At 36.9% G+C, this 15,249-nt stretch overlaps 1 protein-coding gene and 1 non-coding gene across 2 annotated transcripts in view; one reads left to right on the forward strand and one right to left on the reverse strand.

Moving 5' to 3' along the window:
* LOC142352043 (dynein axonemal heavy chain 1-like) overlaps nucleotides 1-15,249 on the reverse strand; it is a 234,705-nt gene that overhangs the window by 160,220 nt on the left and 59,236 nt on the right. Inside the window, 7 exon segments of the mRNA XM_075404390.1 lie at nucleotides 1,967-2,089; nucleotides 2,518-2,676; nucleotides 5,825-5,956; nucleotides 8,989-9,171; nucleotides 10,793-10,970; nucleotides 11,790-12,119; nucleotides 13,154-13,347. Coding sequence (XP_075260505.1) covers nucleotides 1,967-2,089; nucleotides 2,518-2,676; nucleotides 5,825-5,956; nucleotides 8,989-9,171; nucleotides 10,793-10,970; nucleotides 11,790-12,119; nucleotides 13,154-13,347 — 1,299 coding nt within the window.
* On the forward strand, nucleotides 6,097-6,168 carry Trnad-guc (transfer RNA aspartic acid (anticodon GUC)). The gene has a single exon. It is a non-coding gene; the product is annotated as a tRNA-Asp (tRNA).

Raw genomic sequence — 15,249 nt, forward strand, 5'->3', positions numbered from 1 at the left:
AATAGACTCTACGTTGCCTTCACTGACCAACATTTTAATTTCATCAGGGAGATTGTCATCGTCCAGAGGTACTTGAACTGGTGCTGGCCACTTGGGCGTAGGTAAAGGGGTTAGTTTCAGTTTTCTCATTTTCTGTTGTAACGACATGATACATTTGAAAATATTCAAGTAATGAAAGATATTTCTTCAGCGTCTCAATTTCTTTAGTGTTGCAGAGAATCTGTTGTTTTCGCAGAAAATTCTGTCCCCGTGATTCTATTTTCTCTTCTTTTAAAAAAGTCAATGTGAACTGATTATCATTCGTTATGTAACTGCATACTGTCAAACTTGGAGATAAATTCACTTGAAGAACTGACGGAGCTGCCTTCTCCACTCGACGGCTCATTGGATGGCAGAGAGATCCAATAGAAATACAGCTGTGCTTTCCTTTTAGCACAATGTTTCCTCTTTTGCTTTTCCGGTAGGTAGAAAGAGTGGAGAGCACAAGTAATATTATCAATTGGCGATTTAATATCTTCAACTTTCGGACATAGAAGAGTTTCCAAATCTATTACCTCTTTCTACAAGAGAGTTTGGAGTGATTCTGTTTTCTCTTTCCCTTTGGCATAAAATTTCCCTAACGGAAACCGAAGTTTAATGGCGACAAAAATTTGCGATAGAAACCAATAAGGATAAGTACCGCTGTTCCAAGACAAACCATGTAAAAATTTAGTAACCCACTTATGAGATCTCCTGTCACTAGCGGAAAGTGAGTTGTAGGAAACTGGCGGAAGAAAAAGAATTGTGTCCGAATAATTATTTGAACAAAGCGATAACTCTTTTATTATAAAACCAGTTTTCTTGTAACGAAAACCTTCAAAATCCAATATCACTATTTCTTGTTTCAGCATTCCAACAAAGTGAACAAATTGTTTTTGAACGTCTTCACAAACAAACAAAAAGCCAATCCCGTGATGTGACCCAAATACTCGTTCGTAATTGGACAAGGTAACACATAGGAGTATCCAGGGCCTCTACGACTGTACTCTGCTATAAAACCTGATGCATCGTGGAGTATTGCATGAAGTCGAAGTATTTTGGACGATTTGAAGTAGTTGTCCAGCGACGAATTATCAATTCCAATTAGACCTCCATACGGTCTCAGCTTCAATGTTGCCTCGAAATCAATATCAGGGTCAAGGTATTGGCAAGCAGCTAGAAAATACAGAAACCTTTCACCGTATTTTGGATAATTGTTCTTTATCTCCAGGTAAATTTCATGAATATTTTTTAGATCAATGGTTGCTATCGTTTTGGCCATCCTTTTCAACAAATATTATTCTGGCAAAATGAATCCTAATGGTACCTCCTAGGATTGACCACTCCCAACCAAAGTATATTCACACAAATACATGTAGCGAAAATACCGCTCACATGAAGGATCTTCCCTCACACTCGCGAAATATATATACCAACAATAAGCCGCCAGACAGATACATGTAGCATAATTACCACTTTCTTAACATAAAAGATCTCCCCTAAGGTGTCAGTGATCCCCCTCTGCCGAAAGGATCTCGAAGGATCTCCCCTAAGGGATCAGTGATCCCCCTCTGCCGAACGGATCTCCAAAGGATCTCCCCCCCCCCCCCCCGATCTTCCTGTATACATACGATACTACTAATCGGATAGATATCAACATATTGAAGTTCTGAGCCAGTATCTACAGTTTTGATCTGGGGCAACCAAGACAACCACAACATAAACTGGACTAAAATAAATGGTCAAAAGCGCTCAGTTAAATGAAACTTAATATTTCCCACGTTAATATGTAAGATCTTGAAATTGGCGATAAAATCAGAAACATGTTGTCAAGAATTGGAAACATCAAGAATTCTTGGCAGGGAACACTTGACAAAATCTAAAAGATCTTATCGAGATAAACTGAGGAAAATTTCTTGACACCACTATCTAAGGAGTAAAAAAGTACCTCAGCTTTGGCATCATCATCCGCCTCCTCCTCTCCCCCGGCGGAATCTCCACCTTGGCTGAGTCCACCATCATCAAAAACAAAGTCATACACCAATCCACCCTCTGGGAAGGGAAGCTGCGCCTGCAAACAAAGGAATCAAAAATAAAACCCCACCCCAAAGATTGGGATTGAAAAAATATCCAAGGTATGAACGATCAACAATTCAGGCACTAAAAACATAAATTGGAATACATAAACTGAAAGGAAAACTATTTTGCATAAAAGTATAGTTGCGCGCACAACTTACCAGAAGACGTACTCGAATAGTTTCCAGTTCCAGCGCAAAGATTGATTAATATTTGGAACTTAAACCTGTTTGTTTATTAAAAAACTTTTAAGGAATGTTATTTTTTCCCTATAATACCGGCATATATGTTTAGTTCATTCCTTAATTGTGTAGCTGAGCCACCCATTATTAAATTTAAAAACGCATCATTCTTCTCTTCCGTTTGTATAAAAAATAAATATTTATATCACGCCACAAAACGAATGGAACCAAAATTACTCACATTATTGTCCTTCATGGTCTGTCTGAGCCAGTTACTGAATTTCTCCCGACTGCTTTCGTCACATGTGGCCCCGATACTCCACACAAGGGCAAACATGAACCAGGGTTCGATCAGCTTCGGCAGCTGGTCTATCACATCTTGGGAGATTGGCCGCTCACCCTATAACCAAAATTAAGAAAATGATTATCAAAAAAAAATCATTAACCACCGACCATTTTTGCCATCTAAATTGGGCAAATAATCTAATTTCAAGACTTATTTCAACACTCTTTTCAATAGAAATTACCCTTTTCAGAAACCAAAATCGCCTGTTCAAATCTAAGCAAAATAAAACATTAAAATTTGTACAATATGACGTAAAAATTATGATAATGAGCAACGAGATTGCCAGAAAATAGTAGAAAAAAATTAGAAACAGGATTCACATCTATGAGGCATACAAAGCAGACGATAGAAATGCATGTTGCGTAAAAACGACGTAAAATGTGCAAATGCATGTTTTTTAAAACTTAGGTTTCACAACAAAAAGATTGTCATTTCTGAGGCGCAAAAGTACCTTGCAGTTTTCTGACTAAAAATACTTTCATACAAAGATTTTCTTTTTTCTCAACAGCTTTGAGGAATGCTAGATACACTTAGGGACTAGTGAAGCTCTAATAAGAGGGAGTTTTTTAATATCTTCCAGGCTATACCTGTTTGTCTACTTTTCGAGAACAAAATGTCAAATTCATTTTTGCGTCTAGACCTCTCAAACTGGCCTTTTCAGCTGGAAAATGACCAGAGATTACAAACTACTGCATCAACTAAGTAGTCTAGAACGAAACTGATACCCAATGTTCGAAAACGGAAGTCAACGCTCCCCGGACAACGGCAAGTCAAGATCAGTACTGGGCACGTCAAATTGCAAGTCTTATATCAGTACTGATTCAGAGCTATGATCATGTCACTTTTTACACTTGTCAGTATAAATGCAAGTCTTGGCCTAGACGTGCAAGTCTAAATGCAAGTCTTGGCCTAGACGTGCAAGTCTAAATGCAAGTCTTGGCCTAGACGTGCAAGTCTAAATGCAAGTCTTGGCCTAGACGTGCAAGTCTAAATGCAAGTCTTGGCCTAGACGTGCAAGTCTAAATGCAAGTCTTGGCCTAGACGTGCAAGTCTAAATGCAAGTCTTGGCCAAAACGTGCACGTCCAAATGCAAGTCTTGGCCAAGACGTGCACGTCCAAATGCAAGTCTTGGCATTTTAGGGGCTGAAACGGCTGAAATATGGCTGAAACGGCTGAAAAATGGCTGAAAACGGCCCAGAAACACCTAAAAACGGCCCAATTTGAGGCATCAGTTGGAATGAGTTGGCATCGGTCTGCATCCGTTTTCAGGGGTCCCGAGAAAGTGCCGAAAAATTAATGCAAAAATCGTGGCACGTTGCGAAATTTTTTTGAATTCGAAAATTTCACTCGAAATTTTTTGAAAAATTGGTTTTTACTTGGGAATCAACTTGCAAGTGTAATCCAAGTCTTGGTAAAGACTTGTCAGACTTGCAGACTTGTTTTTAGACGTGCACAGTACTGATATATGCTTGTAGACTTGCAATTTGACGTGCCCAGTACTGATCTTGACTTGCAGTTCAGCCCGGGTCTGCAAACAGTCAAATTGCTGCTTTCACATTTTTGAAGTAAACTAACTAATAAATTTAAAACGTCACTCTATTCATCAAAAGCAAACCGATGAAAACCTCAGAAGTCCACAAACTGTTCAAAAAAGGTAAACGCCAGAAAAATCTAACGGAGCTAATGAAATAGAAAAACACATACTTCCATCCATTTTTGTAAAAAAAAAATTGAATAGTTGTTTGTTGCTGGGAAAACGCTAAGAGAACAAAATTGACAAGAAAATCAGTTCAGTTACTTTAAGCGATTGACCAACTTTAATGATTAATTTACACGCAAAATATGTGATACTAAAATTGTTAAAAACTTATGGATCAGGAAAAATCAAGCCACAATAAAGAAGATACATCAGCTTTCCTAAACAATTTGGACCTGAAACGCATAAGTTGGCTAAAAATGGCTCTTTTCTTTTTTAGCCGCCCCCCTCTCGCCTTATATAGCCAATGTGTTTGCAACCCCCAGAAATTCAATTTTTGTTGCTTATCGATACTTGTTTTGATAAGTGTAATATGTCGTCATCAGAGATAAATTGAAGGGATTTTAGCTCTCGATTACTTGAAAAATAGATTGATAAAATTGTTGATGGGCAAAATACATATCGAATTGACAATAACACGCATTATTCAACTATCACTTCAATTATATACAAATTGTAACTTCTTACATACGCGTGAATTTCAAACTTCGCTGCATCATTATATTGTAAATGCAGTTTGTGTTTAACTATGTGAGTTTATGAAATGCAAACAATATTCCATGGGGGGGGGTGCAAATCAACGTGGGGGCTATAACAGAAAAGAGGCAGAAAAATTTTGCATAATCAGTTACACAAATAAAAAAATTTCCGAATACCTTACTAAAAATCTAATTTTCCTTCCTAGTTAACTTTAAACAAACCCGTGAGCCCAATTAGGCGAAACAAATATTGAAACATAAACAGAAAATGGTCAAAGTCAAAAAGACATCAATTCAACACGTCCCTTGAGCAGAAAACTTCATTCTACTAACAAAAATTGATTTAATATTTCTTATTATGTCGAATTCCTGGATTTTTTTCTGTTTTGCCCCCGTTCATTTGCACCCCTAATTTACACATGTCATAGCATATTGTTTGCATTTCATACACTTATTTATACAATTATGTATGAACGGCATTCAGAATTTAATGATGCAGCAAAATTTTGAAATTAACATATTTAAAGAAATTCACTTGTTCTTATAACGTAAGCAAACAAATAATAATACGTGTTTTTGTTATTTTTGCGCTTATCTTTCGCAGAATAGCTTTATGGCACTAATTTTGTTGACAACCGGAAACAAAAATGCATTCAATCCTATAGCGGTGCCGGCAATTTATGACTAAAATAAGGGATCTCTAAGGACCTAAAATTACATATTTGGGGGTGCAAACGGACTGGTTATATAGGACTGGGGAGGGGGCAAAAACCGAAAAGATCCGAAATGCTAATAGAACTGCTGCAGTAAAAAGCAGCGGCAACTCTCATCATTTATTCGTACAACTATTTAGTAACCACACACTCATCTTAGAGTCGCTTAAACCACGAAACGATCTTTTATATATTCAACTATTGCCTCATGGCTTAAAAAAGTTAAAACCCGTACAAAGTGAAGCATGAGTTACCTCTTTGGGGAGGAAAGGTGTGAAGAAACACTCGAGTAGCTTGAGGAGGGAGAAAGTGAGACATCCATCCACTGACGTCACAATCTCTTTACAACTAGACCGGATAAACTGGACTGCCGGCTCCATGTAGATCTAAAACGATGAGTAAGTATAATTTAGTGTCCAAAATTTCAACGTCTTCATTGATTGGATGGATTTTATTTGGATCTTCAAATAGTGGTTGAAACACTTTTTGCTGAAACTCTATTCGTTGAACTGCTGAAGTTCTCAGATCTCTGTTAGTATAGTGGTGAGTATCCCAGACTGTCACTCTGGAGACCGGGGTTCGATTCCCCGACAGAGAGATATTTTGCTGCAAATTTAATACCCCTTAAACTTTCGGACCTTAGTGGACGTATAACTTTTGCGCACTCTTTCTTCCCCTCGATAGACGCACGTGCTATTTCTTTATATAGCAACCTGCTACAAAACAACACATTTGGAAGTGCTGGGGGGATTAAAAAAACTTTGACTTTTTAAGTATTCACAGAACTTATATCTCGCTAAGGTGAAATTTGATTGTTGTTTTGAATTAACATTTTCATCTGTTTTGAAAATCAACCAATTTTGAAGCATATGTGCAGTTCAGAGTCTCTTTTGAGTTAGGTATTGCTCTCAAAGTGAAACAATTATTGTAAACGTGTGTGTCTTTTTTATGACTCGAAGGAATATTGAGATTCTACAGGTTTGTACGACTCGAAGAGGAGTATTGAGATTCTACTGGTTTTTTTCCTAGCGGAAGCAAGTTTGTTCATGACCTGTACTTTTGACTTTTGTTTTCGAACATTCACTATTGTTTTAGAACGTTGACTTTTGTTTCCGAACAACGGACTTTAACAGTAGCTTAGTTACTAATACATAGTGATTAGGTACTGCTGGTAATGTTCATGGTCGAAAGGTCATTTTGATACGTTTTCGTCCCTCCCTATATCCGAATTACAGAACCCGCCACCTACCTATCACCTAACCCTATAGCTCCATTAGGCATTTATTTTTTTCTCTTTGATATTCCCAATATAGGTAAGCCCCCGGCTCTTTCCCATTGATTTTTCTAATTTTATAGTGCACGAGATTATAGTGCACGACTCTTCGAGTCGTCTCCTCTTTTCTACCGGCTGTTTTTATAGACTTTTTAAAACAGCAACTTCGTTCAAGATTTGAATTTTAAATTCTTTTTATTCGAGCATTTCCCTCCGCTTTTGATTCTTGACTTCTGTTTTCGAACGTTGGACTTTAACAATAGCTTAGTTTGTAATGTATATCAGTTGGAAACTACTGACAACATTCAAGGTGAAGCGGTCAATTAAAGAATTTTTGGGTCTTTCCCATTATAGACCCCCCATGAAATTATAGCCCCCATTATGGTATATTTACCATGATTGGGGGGGGCTATAGGTTATCTGACCACTAAGCTGGGGGTGGGGGGCTATAATGGCAAAGACCCGAATTTTTAACCCCATTTAACTACCTCCTACACCCCAACCTATCCCCCCTAAACTAACCCCCACGTACCCTCAACTCTCTACCTACGCCCGACTCCTGACCTATCCCCGCAACCCCTTTGTGAAGTTAAAATTGTGTCTGCATTTTTTAAAAACATTTTACAGTTTACAGTTTTTTAGGCTAACAATTTTTCTTGTTCACTCTTTTTTGACATTTTGATTTTGGTAGCGTTAGTTTAAAAATTTTATTGCACGATGCTTCGAGTCGTTTCCGGTACTCTCCCGGTTATGTTTCTTTTAGCTGAAGTCATGACTTGAACTTTTGACTTTTGTTTTCAAACATTGATTTCATTTTTGAGTTCTGTTTTCGAACCTTCAAATTCAACAGTAGCTTTCTAACACATAGAAATTAGTAACAGCGGCTGATATTCAACTTGAAAAGATCATTATGAGAAATTTTTATCCCATAACAGTCGTTTCTCCCTATCCACTCCACACAACACCACCCACCTATCCCCCAAAAAAACTACTCCATTCCACCCACACCCTCTACACCTACCCCCGCCTACCAAGACTACTTAACTAAAAGCTGTGAACCATTTTTTAAAACCATGTCTACAGTTTTATTAGGCTATTGTAAGGTAAGGTTAGGTTAGTAATTATATGGCACGACTCATCGAGTCGTATAGTGTTCTACCAACTATGCCTTTAGCAGAATACAAATTTGTTTTGTTCATGACTTGAATTCTGACTTTTTCTATTCGAACATTCACCTCCATTTTTGATTCTTGATCTATGTTTTCGAATATTGGACTTTAACAATAGCTATTTGTAATCTATAGTAATTAGGAACTGCTGATAATACTCAAGGTGAAGAGGTCGTTTTGAGATTTTTTAGAAATCCTACATAAGTCACTCCTACTTTTATAAACTACAGACCCCACCTACCCGCCCCCGTACCTACCTGCCACCCCCCCCCCCCCCCCACACACACACACACACCCGCCCACACCTCTGAACTGAAAAATAGTGTCTGCATTTTCTAAAACACTTTTTTAATGTTTTATTGGGCTATTTTGGCTTTTTCTCGTGAACATTTTGATGTTCTGATTTTGTTAAGGTTAGCTTATATGTTATAATGCCCAACGCTTCGAGTCATTTCCGGTACTCTACCGGCTGTTTTTTTAATGCAAAATTTTCACTTAACCGTTTTTTCACTTTTCGGGTAACTTTTGCGCCCTTGAGTTTCTGTACCCTTGAATTTCTGCACCCTTGAACTGCTGCCATTTATTCTCTTTAAACCTTAATAGTGTTATATATTAACCTCTGATGAGGTTATTTAAAGCACCCAGTGAAGTTCTTAGCCGCAATCATGCAATTGATTAAAGCTCACATTAGTGGTTCGAGAGCGATTCTTCCGAGGTCAGTCGGTAATGTTTTATAATAGCTGCTGAGCTGCACGCTATGCGTGGCTTTATTGCGGTTATGGAGTCCAGTAGTTGCTTTCGTAAAACATTTGAGTCACAAGAACCAGACAAAAAACTCAAATAAGGAATTTTTGTGCCCAAATTTTGAGAAAAAAATAGGTAGAAAAGTTACCTAGCTGCTTAAGATTGACATTTTGAAACTTAGAAAATGCAATAAATTTACAGATAGAAGTCTAAACACACTTCAGTTACTAACCTCAAATAGTTGCTCAAAAGCTGCTTTGTGGTCGAAGAACATCTCTGGCAATCTTCTCAGCCAGCAGAACACGAAGGGAGAGAGTCCGAGGATACTGGGTTCCAGGTAGACCATACCACATCTGCTCACAGTAGCCGGAGATGCCACTGCCAGATCTGCCACTTCGAACATCATCGTCATCGCCTGAATAAAATCAGATTAGTCTAATTCAAAAATGCGAAGCTTTCGAAAAAACCCGACGGTTATTATGCAAATTTTGGGAAAATCAGGTTTTTTTTCTGTTCGAAAATCAAACTTATTCATGAAAAATTCGGATTTATTCTGCCCCCCCCCCCCAACTTAGTGGGCTTATATCTTTCATGCCCCACAGGCGCACGTGCTATTTTTTTACGTAGTAATGTGCTACATAACATATAATTTGTAACTGGGTGGGGGCGTAAAAAACACTGGGGGCAAAACAGATTAGATCCAAAAATTCCTTGGAATTTGGATGGGCAGGAACTTCTGAAACTCGCTGAGATCCCTAAAACTCAGTTTCCTTTTACCTATAGACAATGCATTTCGAACACGGTTTTGACAATTGAAAACAGAAATCTGGAAATTAATTTTGTAGCTGTTCCTTGTACACCCCTGTCGAAGTTTCCGCGATTTTCGATTTTTTACTAACGTCTACTAATGTTATATTAAGTTGCAATTTGTAATATAAAAATACCCGGCAGATTCCCATGACCAAGATTAGGATTGAAAGAAGAAAAAAAAACTAGTGAAAAAAAATTTCTGTACAATCAATTTTAAAATGCTAACCATTTTGATGTCATTTTGGAGCTGAACATACTCCTGTTTCGTAGTGAGACAACACAGAGCTAGTATCAACACCCAATAAGCATTAGAGATGGTAACTAAGAACAAAGTTGAGTACCGGGCAGCTAAAATTGGGTTCTACTTCTTTTCACCCCTATTCATTTTACCCCCTATCAATTAACCCCGATTTTTTCACCCCTCTATCATTTAATCCCGTCACTTAGCAGTCGACATTAAAGGCATGCCTTGTCATAATTAAGTGGATAAATTAATCTCACGTTCGGTTGTGATAGTTTCATATCAAGTCCCACGGGCCGCTGAGGCATGGCCAAATGATTATATTGTTAATTTAATTATCCTTATTTTATAGAAAGATTTAAATCGGGGTGAAATGATAGAGGGGTTAAAAGATAAAGGGGTTAAATGATACATGGGTGAATAAACCGGGGTTAAATGATGGGGGGTTAAATAAATAGGGTTGAAAAAGCGGGACACCCTAAAATTGGGCTTTATGGGTTTATCCCGTTTCTATTTCTGATTTCGTTTTTAGATACTGACTCTGTTCATTTTGAATTTCTTTGCTGAGCAACTGCTGTCTAAAAGCACTTTTAGAATGCCGCATCTGAACAAAAAAACCACTAGCGAGAAAAAGATCTTTGGTTCAAACAAAAAACTAGGCCTTGAATGGATAGGAAAATCCATTTCGAAAAAAATCCGATCCAAAAAATCGAAAAAACATTAAAAATCAAAATGAAATTACCGCATGTGATTTCCTTGAATTGTAAAAAAAATTAGGAGCACTATAATAGCTAGCTGAGAAACTGAGGCGGCTATTAATAATAATTTGTGTACTGTTATAATTAATTCAATGGCACAGGCAAACTGTTTTGTTTATATCTCTGCAATCAAAAGACTCACTCGACTGCAGGCAGCAATTTATTCACCAATTAATTTTGTTAAAAAAATTTAAAAACTAATTCTAGAGAACTTCAAGGTTGGATACCTCAGTGAGTTTGATAATCTCTCCGGAACTGAGACAGAGTTTTTTGTTATCATCCAGCACTGTGTTCATATTCTCGATCCAGACAGCATCTACTGGCCCATCGAACATGTACCATCTCTTGTCTTCATTCTGAGCTGTTGTTCCTATTCTGATCAGTGATGACAAAATACCATCAGTCCTGGAAAAGAGTTTAGAATAATTTCACTACCAGAAAGATGGGAATTGACTGTTTTTTGTTTTTTTTTCGTTTCCGGCGAAATGTGACCGAATACGATTGATATTTTATAATGAAATTTGTTGAGGCATGTACTACTAGTAATGGTTAGTCCAATATCTTATTAGGCCATACAAGTTATTACCAAATTATAACCAATTTATTAAATTACCAATCTGCTGATAATCAATATATCTCATCTGTGATTTATTTTGAAAAAATGTTTCCTTCCCTGTATAAATAAATGGTAACGTGCTTTGAACTTCTAATCAAAATCAAAGCAAGAGTAAAAATTCGTTCATGCAAGATTTTGAATATTTTGAACACGACTATGTTGTCACACAAGAGTCGGGGACGTAAACCTCTTCGTCACACGCGTGCTACATACGTTCAACACTCACAATCGGTTTTATTTTAGCGACAGGCTATTCTGAATGCCCCAATTCAAATAAATCGCTCAAAAAAATCGGGTCTTTCCCCATTATAGCCCCCCTCCCCCAGCTTAGTGGTCAGATATCCTATAGCCCCCCCCCCCCAATCATGGTATAAATACCATAATGGGGGGCTATAATTTCATGGGGGGCTATAATTTCATAGGGGGGGGGGGCTATAATGGGAAAGACCCAAAAAATCAACAAGTCAAGCGTGAAAAGTCACAGAGGAAGTGCAATCGAAATAATGTTCTAGAGAAAAAAACGGTCAAGCAAAAATTTTGCAGAAAAAAGACACACGTTTACAATGATTGCTTTAAATTTCATTCGAGAGGAATTAAAAATCACTAACCATTCATGCGTTAGAAGGTCGAATTCTCCGTAAAGTTGACCCATTGTTATAGACTTCGGGTTCAACACATAAGTGTGCACTTGTTCATATTGACCTCCACCGATAGCGGGTTGACCTTTAAGAGAGGTCAATGCTGCTTGTAGGGTATTGTAACACTTGGTTTTACCCGAACAAGTGGGCCCGACCAACATTAGCCCGTGCCGGACAACTGTGGTTTCGTAGAGTTGGATGCATTTCAGAACAAATCCATCAACGTCTTTCAAGTCCTGTTTGTAAAGACATGTTTTCCGTAGAGCACTGTCTAGCTCTCCATAATCGATTGATTCTTGCCTGGAAAAATAGGGAAATTTTTTTGACAAATCCCAAAAACCCAAGCCGTGATTTAATATTAACATGATTTAAGCAACGATTTAATCTACTTAATATTAATGCCAATGATGAACCCTTCTTCTATTTTAAATATGCTTAATTTATAACTAACCATATTCAAGTTATGCTATGTAATATATTACCAAATTGGAATTCAAGTTTCTCTTTTTAAAAAAACATATACTTTTTTATAAATTGAACCGCTAAGGACAAATGGCAAAAAAATTTTCAATAAATTGAGAAAGCTGATTAAACTGAGCAAAAATTTCTTTTAAATGAACGCATCAATTTAGAAATTTGAACTGATTTAAACATTTGTCGTTATGAGCAAGAAGCGACAATCTATATTAAAGATGATTCTTATACGTGATTTATGGAGCAGAAATTTTAAAAATTGTTTCTAAGATGAGGCATGGAACCTTCATGTAGTCTGTCGATGAATGTGAAGTACCTGTTGTCGCTGAAGAAAGAAACATATTTTGATTTTATCAACCTTTTAAAGATTAATAACCTATGAACAAAAAAGTTTATATTTTGACAAATTGTCAAGTATGTATTAGTCTGCTGCATTATCATCGGAGTTTTAACAATAAAATTAAGAGAACAGAGATTAGAAAAAATTAACAAGAGAAAAGAAAACACTCGAGCAAAATGCAGAAATTAAGGTCGGTCGAACAATTTTTTGATCTCTTCATAAGTGCTATATACTTTTAATTTTCAGTACATATATATATGTTGATGCAAAAGAAGCTTATTGAGCTACTCTACTTCGTATCAATGTTATCAAAATACAGTCGAAATAATTGACAAAAATACTTACTCAATTCAACTTATAATCTTTAAAACCAGAAAAAACAATAACTTTAGGGTCACATCGGCAGATAAGAAGCAGCTAACATTGTACATGTATAGAGTTAAGCAAAACTAAAATTCCTTTTGTAGAAAGAAAGAATCCAAAAAAATATTAAAGAGTTTTCAAATCTTTGAAAGCTCACTTGATGCCAGGGAACAAGTCAGACACTACACCATTAAACAGTTTGAGATCGTCGACCAGGAATTTGGGCACGTTCACATCCCGAATAGCCCTGAGGCATATCAACTCTTCATCCATCTCTGGGTGTTCTCTTTTCAGATTGCCAGCAGCGCTGATCACTGTCTTCACGGCGCGCATTCCAAAGTCGTAGTGGTCCTGAAACAAAAATTTACATGAAAAACTACAATTAAAACAAAAAACGACAAGCATCGGACGAATTGCTCTCGAACGACTGGCGAGGAAAATTTAGAAGGGTAGGCTAGAGAAAATTATGGTTCAAAAATTTCTGACTAGGGAGGGGTTCGAACCCGCATCCTCTTGCTTGAGAGTTAGGGACATTACCAACAACGCTTCACGGTATGTCAGCCAGCTGTCACAATCTATTTTATGTTAGCAACAGACTTAATTTACGAATCTGCGCAACACAAATCAATCAAAAAGTCAAGCGTAAAAAACTCACTCGAAAACTGAAATCGGAAGAATGTTCTAGAAGAAAACGGTCCAGCAAAATTTTGGCGTCAAAAAAGACACACATGCTTAAAATAATTGCTTGAAACTTTGTTCGAGAGCAATTACAAAAACAACAAATTGTCCAAAACAACAAACATCGGAAAACAAAAACTACCCAAAATAACCAAAAAGTGTATCATATTGTCATCAATTTTATTACAAATCATCCGTCCTCAAGTTGACATCGTAGTAATAATCTTGGAACCAAATGACGCTGGAAATGTCAAAAAACCATGTCTTTAGGTTATTTCCAAGAACTAAAATTTATTGTGGCATGGTGAACTTTAACGCAGTATTATTAAAAAATCACATGGTGGTCGAACTATATAACAAAATTGAGTTGTCGTTAAATTCCACTCCATCTGATAGAGAGCAACCAGTTAACCTTTAAAAAGAATGCTGAAATCTTCCTAACATTTGAGCTAAATATTTGCACGGGAAGAAATTGTGGAGCGAAAAAAAAACAGAAAACCCACAAAAACTAACCCACAACAGAGCATTAAAAAAACAAAACAGATAGAATGAGTAATAAGGAGGGAGAGAAAGAGAGAGAGAGAGAGAGAGAGAGAGAGAGAGAGAGATCGATAGCAGCAGAAATATATAACGAGTCAAAGAGCAAATAGATTTAAAAATACGAAATAAACTCAAAAGACAGAGAACAAAAGAAGGTTGAAAGCAGAGAAGGAAAACAGAAAAAACGAGTCTGGGAGAAAGCCAACGGGACCGAAAACCGAAAAAAGGGGGAATTAACGAGAAAAAAAGTAAAATCGAAATTGATGAGAGAGGAAAAAAGAAAGAATGCAATGCTAAAGAATCCATAAGAACATCGGAAACCCAGCGTACGAAAAACGATAGGAAACAAAAAATTGAATCAAAAACAGACAAAAAAGAAGAAGTTAGTAAACAACCGCAAAAGAAAATGAAAGAGAGAGAGAGAGAGAGAGAGAGAGAGAGAGAGAAGGAAAAAGGAAAGCGCGCGAGAGAAATAACGCAAGAAAAAACAAAAGCGATAGAATGAAGTAAAATGGGAGAGCAAAAAAAGAAGCCGAAACTATGAGACAGAAAATACAAGAACAGCAAGATTGTGAGCAAGCGCAAAAACAAAAACTTGAGTGCGATAAGAAAATAAAAACACTTGAAGAGCAGAACTAGAAAATTATACACCAGAAAAAAGAAAGATAAAGAAAATGAAAAAAGGGAGAGATACAGTTCAAAAGAGGACAGAAAACAGATCCTGGTTGACACAAGGAATTCATGTTCTCATAAAAAAAGTTGAATGTGCTAATGAGAACACGATGGATGTTCCCCAGACGAGAGGTGCGGATAAAAAGGAATTGTTGGCAAATGCTTTTACGAAGTCAACAAACACAGAAATGAGTTAAAGGGCTGGCTAACGCCACCAACAAAATTTTCCTCGAAAAAATTAAAGAAGGAAAATTATATACCTATCATCTTTTATATGCAATAATTTAATAGTAACAGCCCTTAATATGAAAAAGTCCACTACTGAGCGCTAAAAATTTTGAATTTATTTCAAGACCTCAGTGT

Source organism: Convolutriloba macropyga, chromosome 13, assembly GCF_964194025.1.
Source record: "Convolutriloba macropyga chromosome 13, txConMacr16.3, whole genome shotgun sequence".
In the NCBI taxonomy this organism is placed as follows: domain Eukaryota; kingdom Metazoa; phylum Xenacoelomorpha; order Acoela; family Convolutidae; genus Convolutriloba; species Convolutriloba macropyga.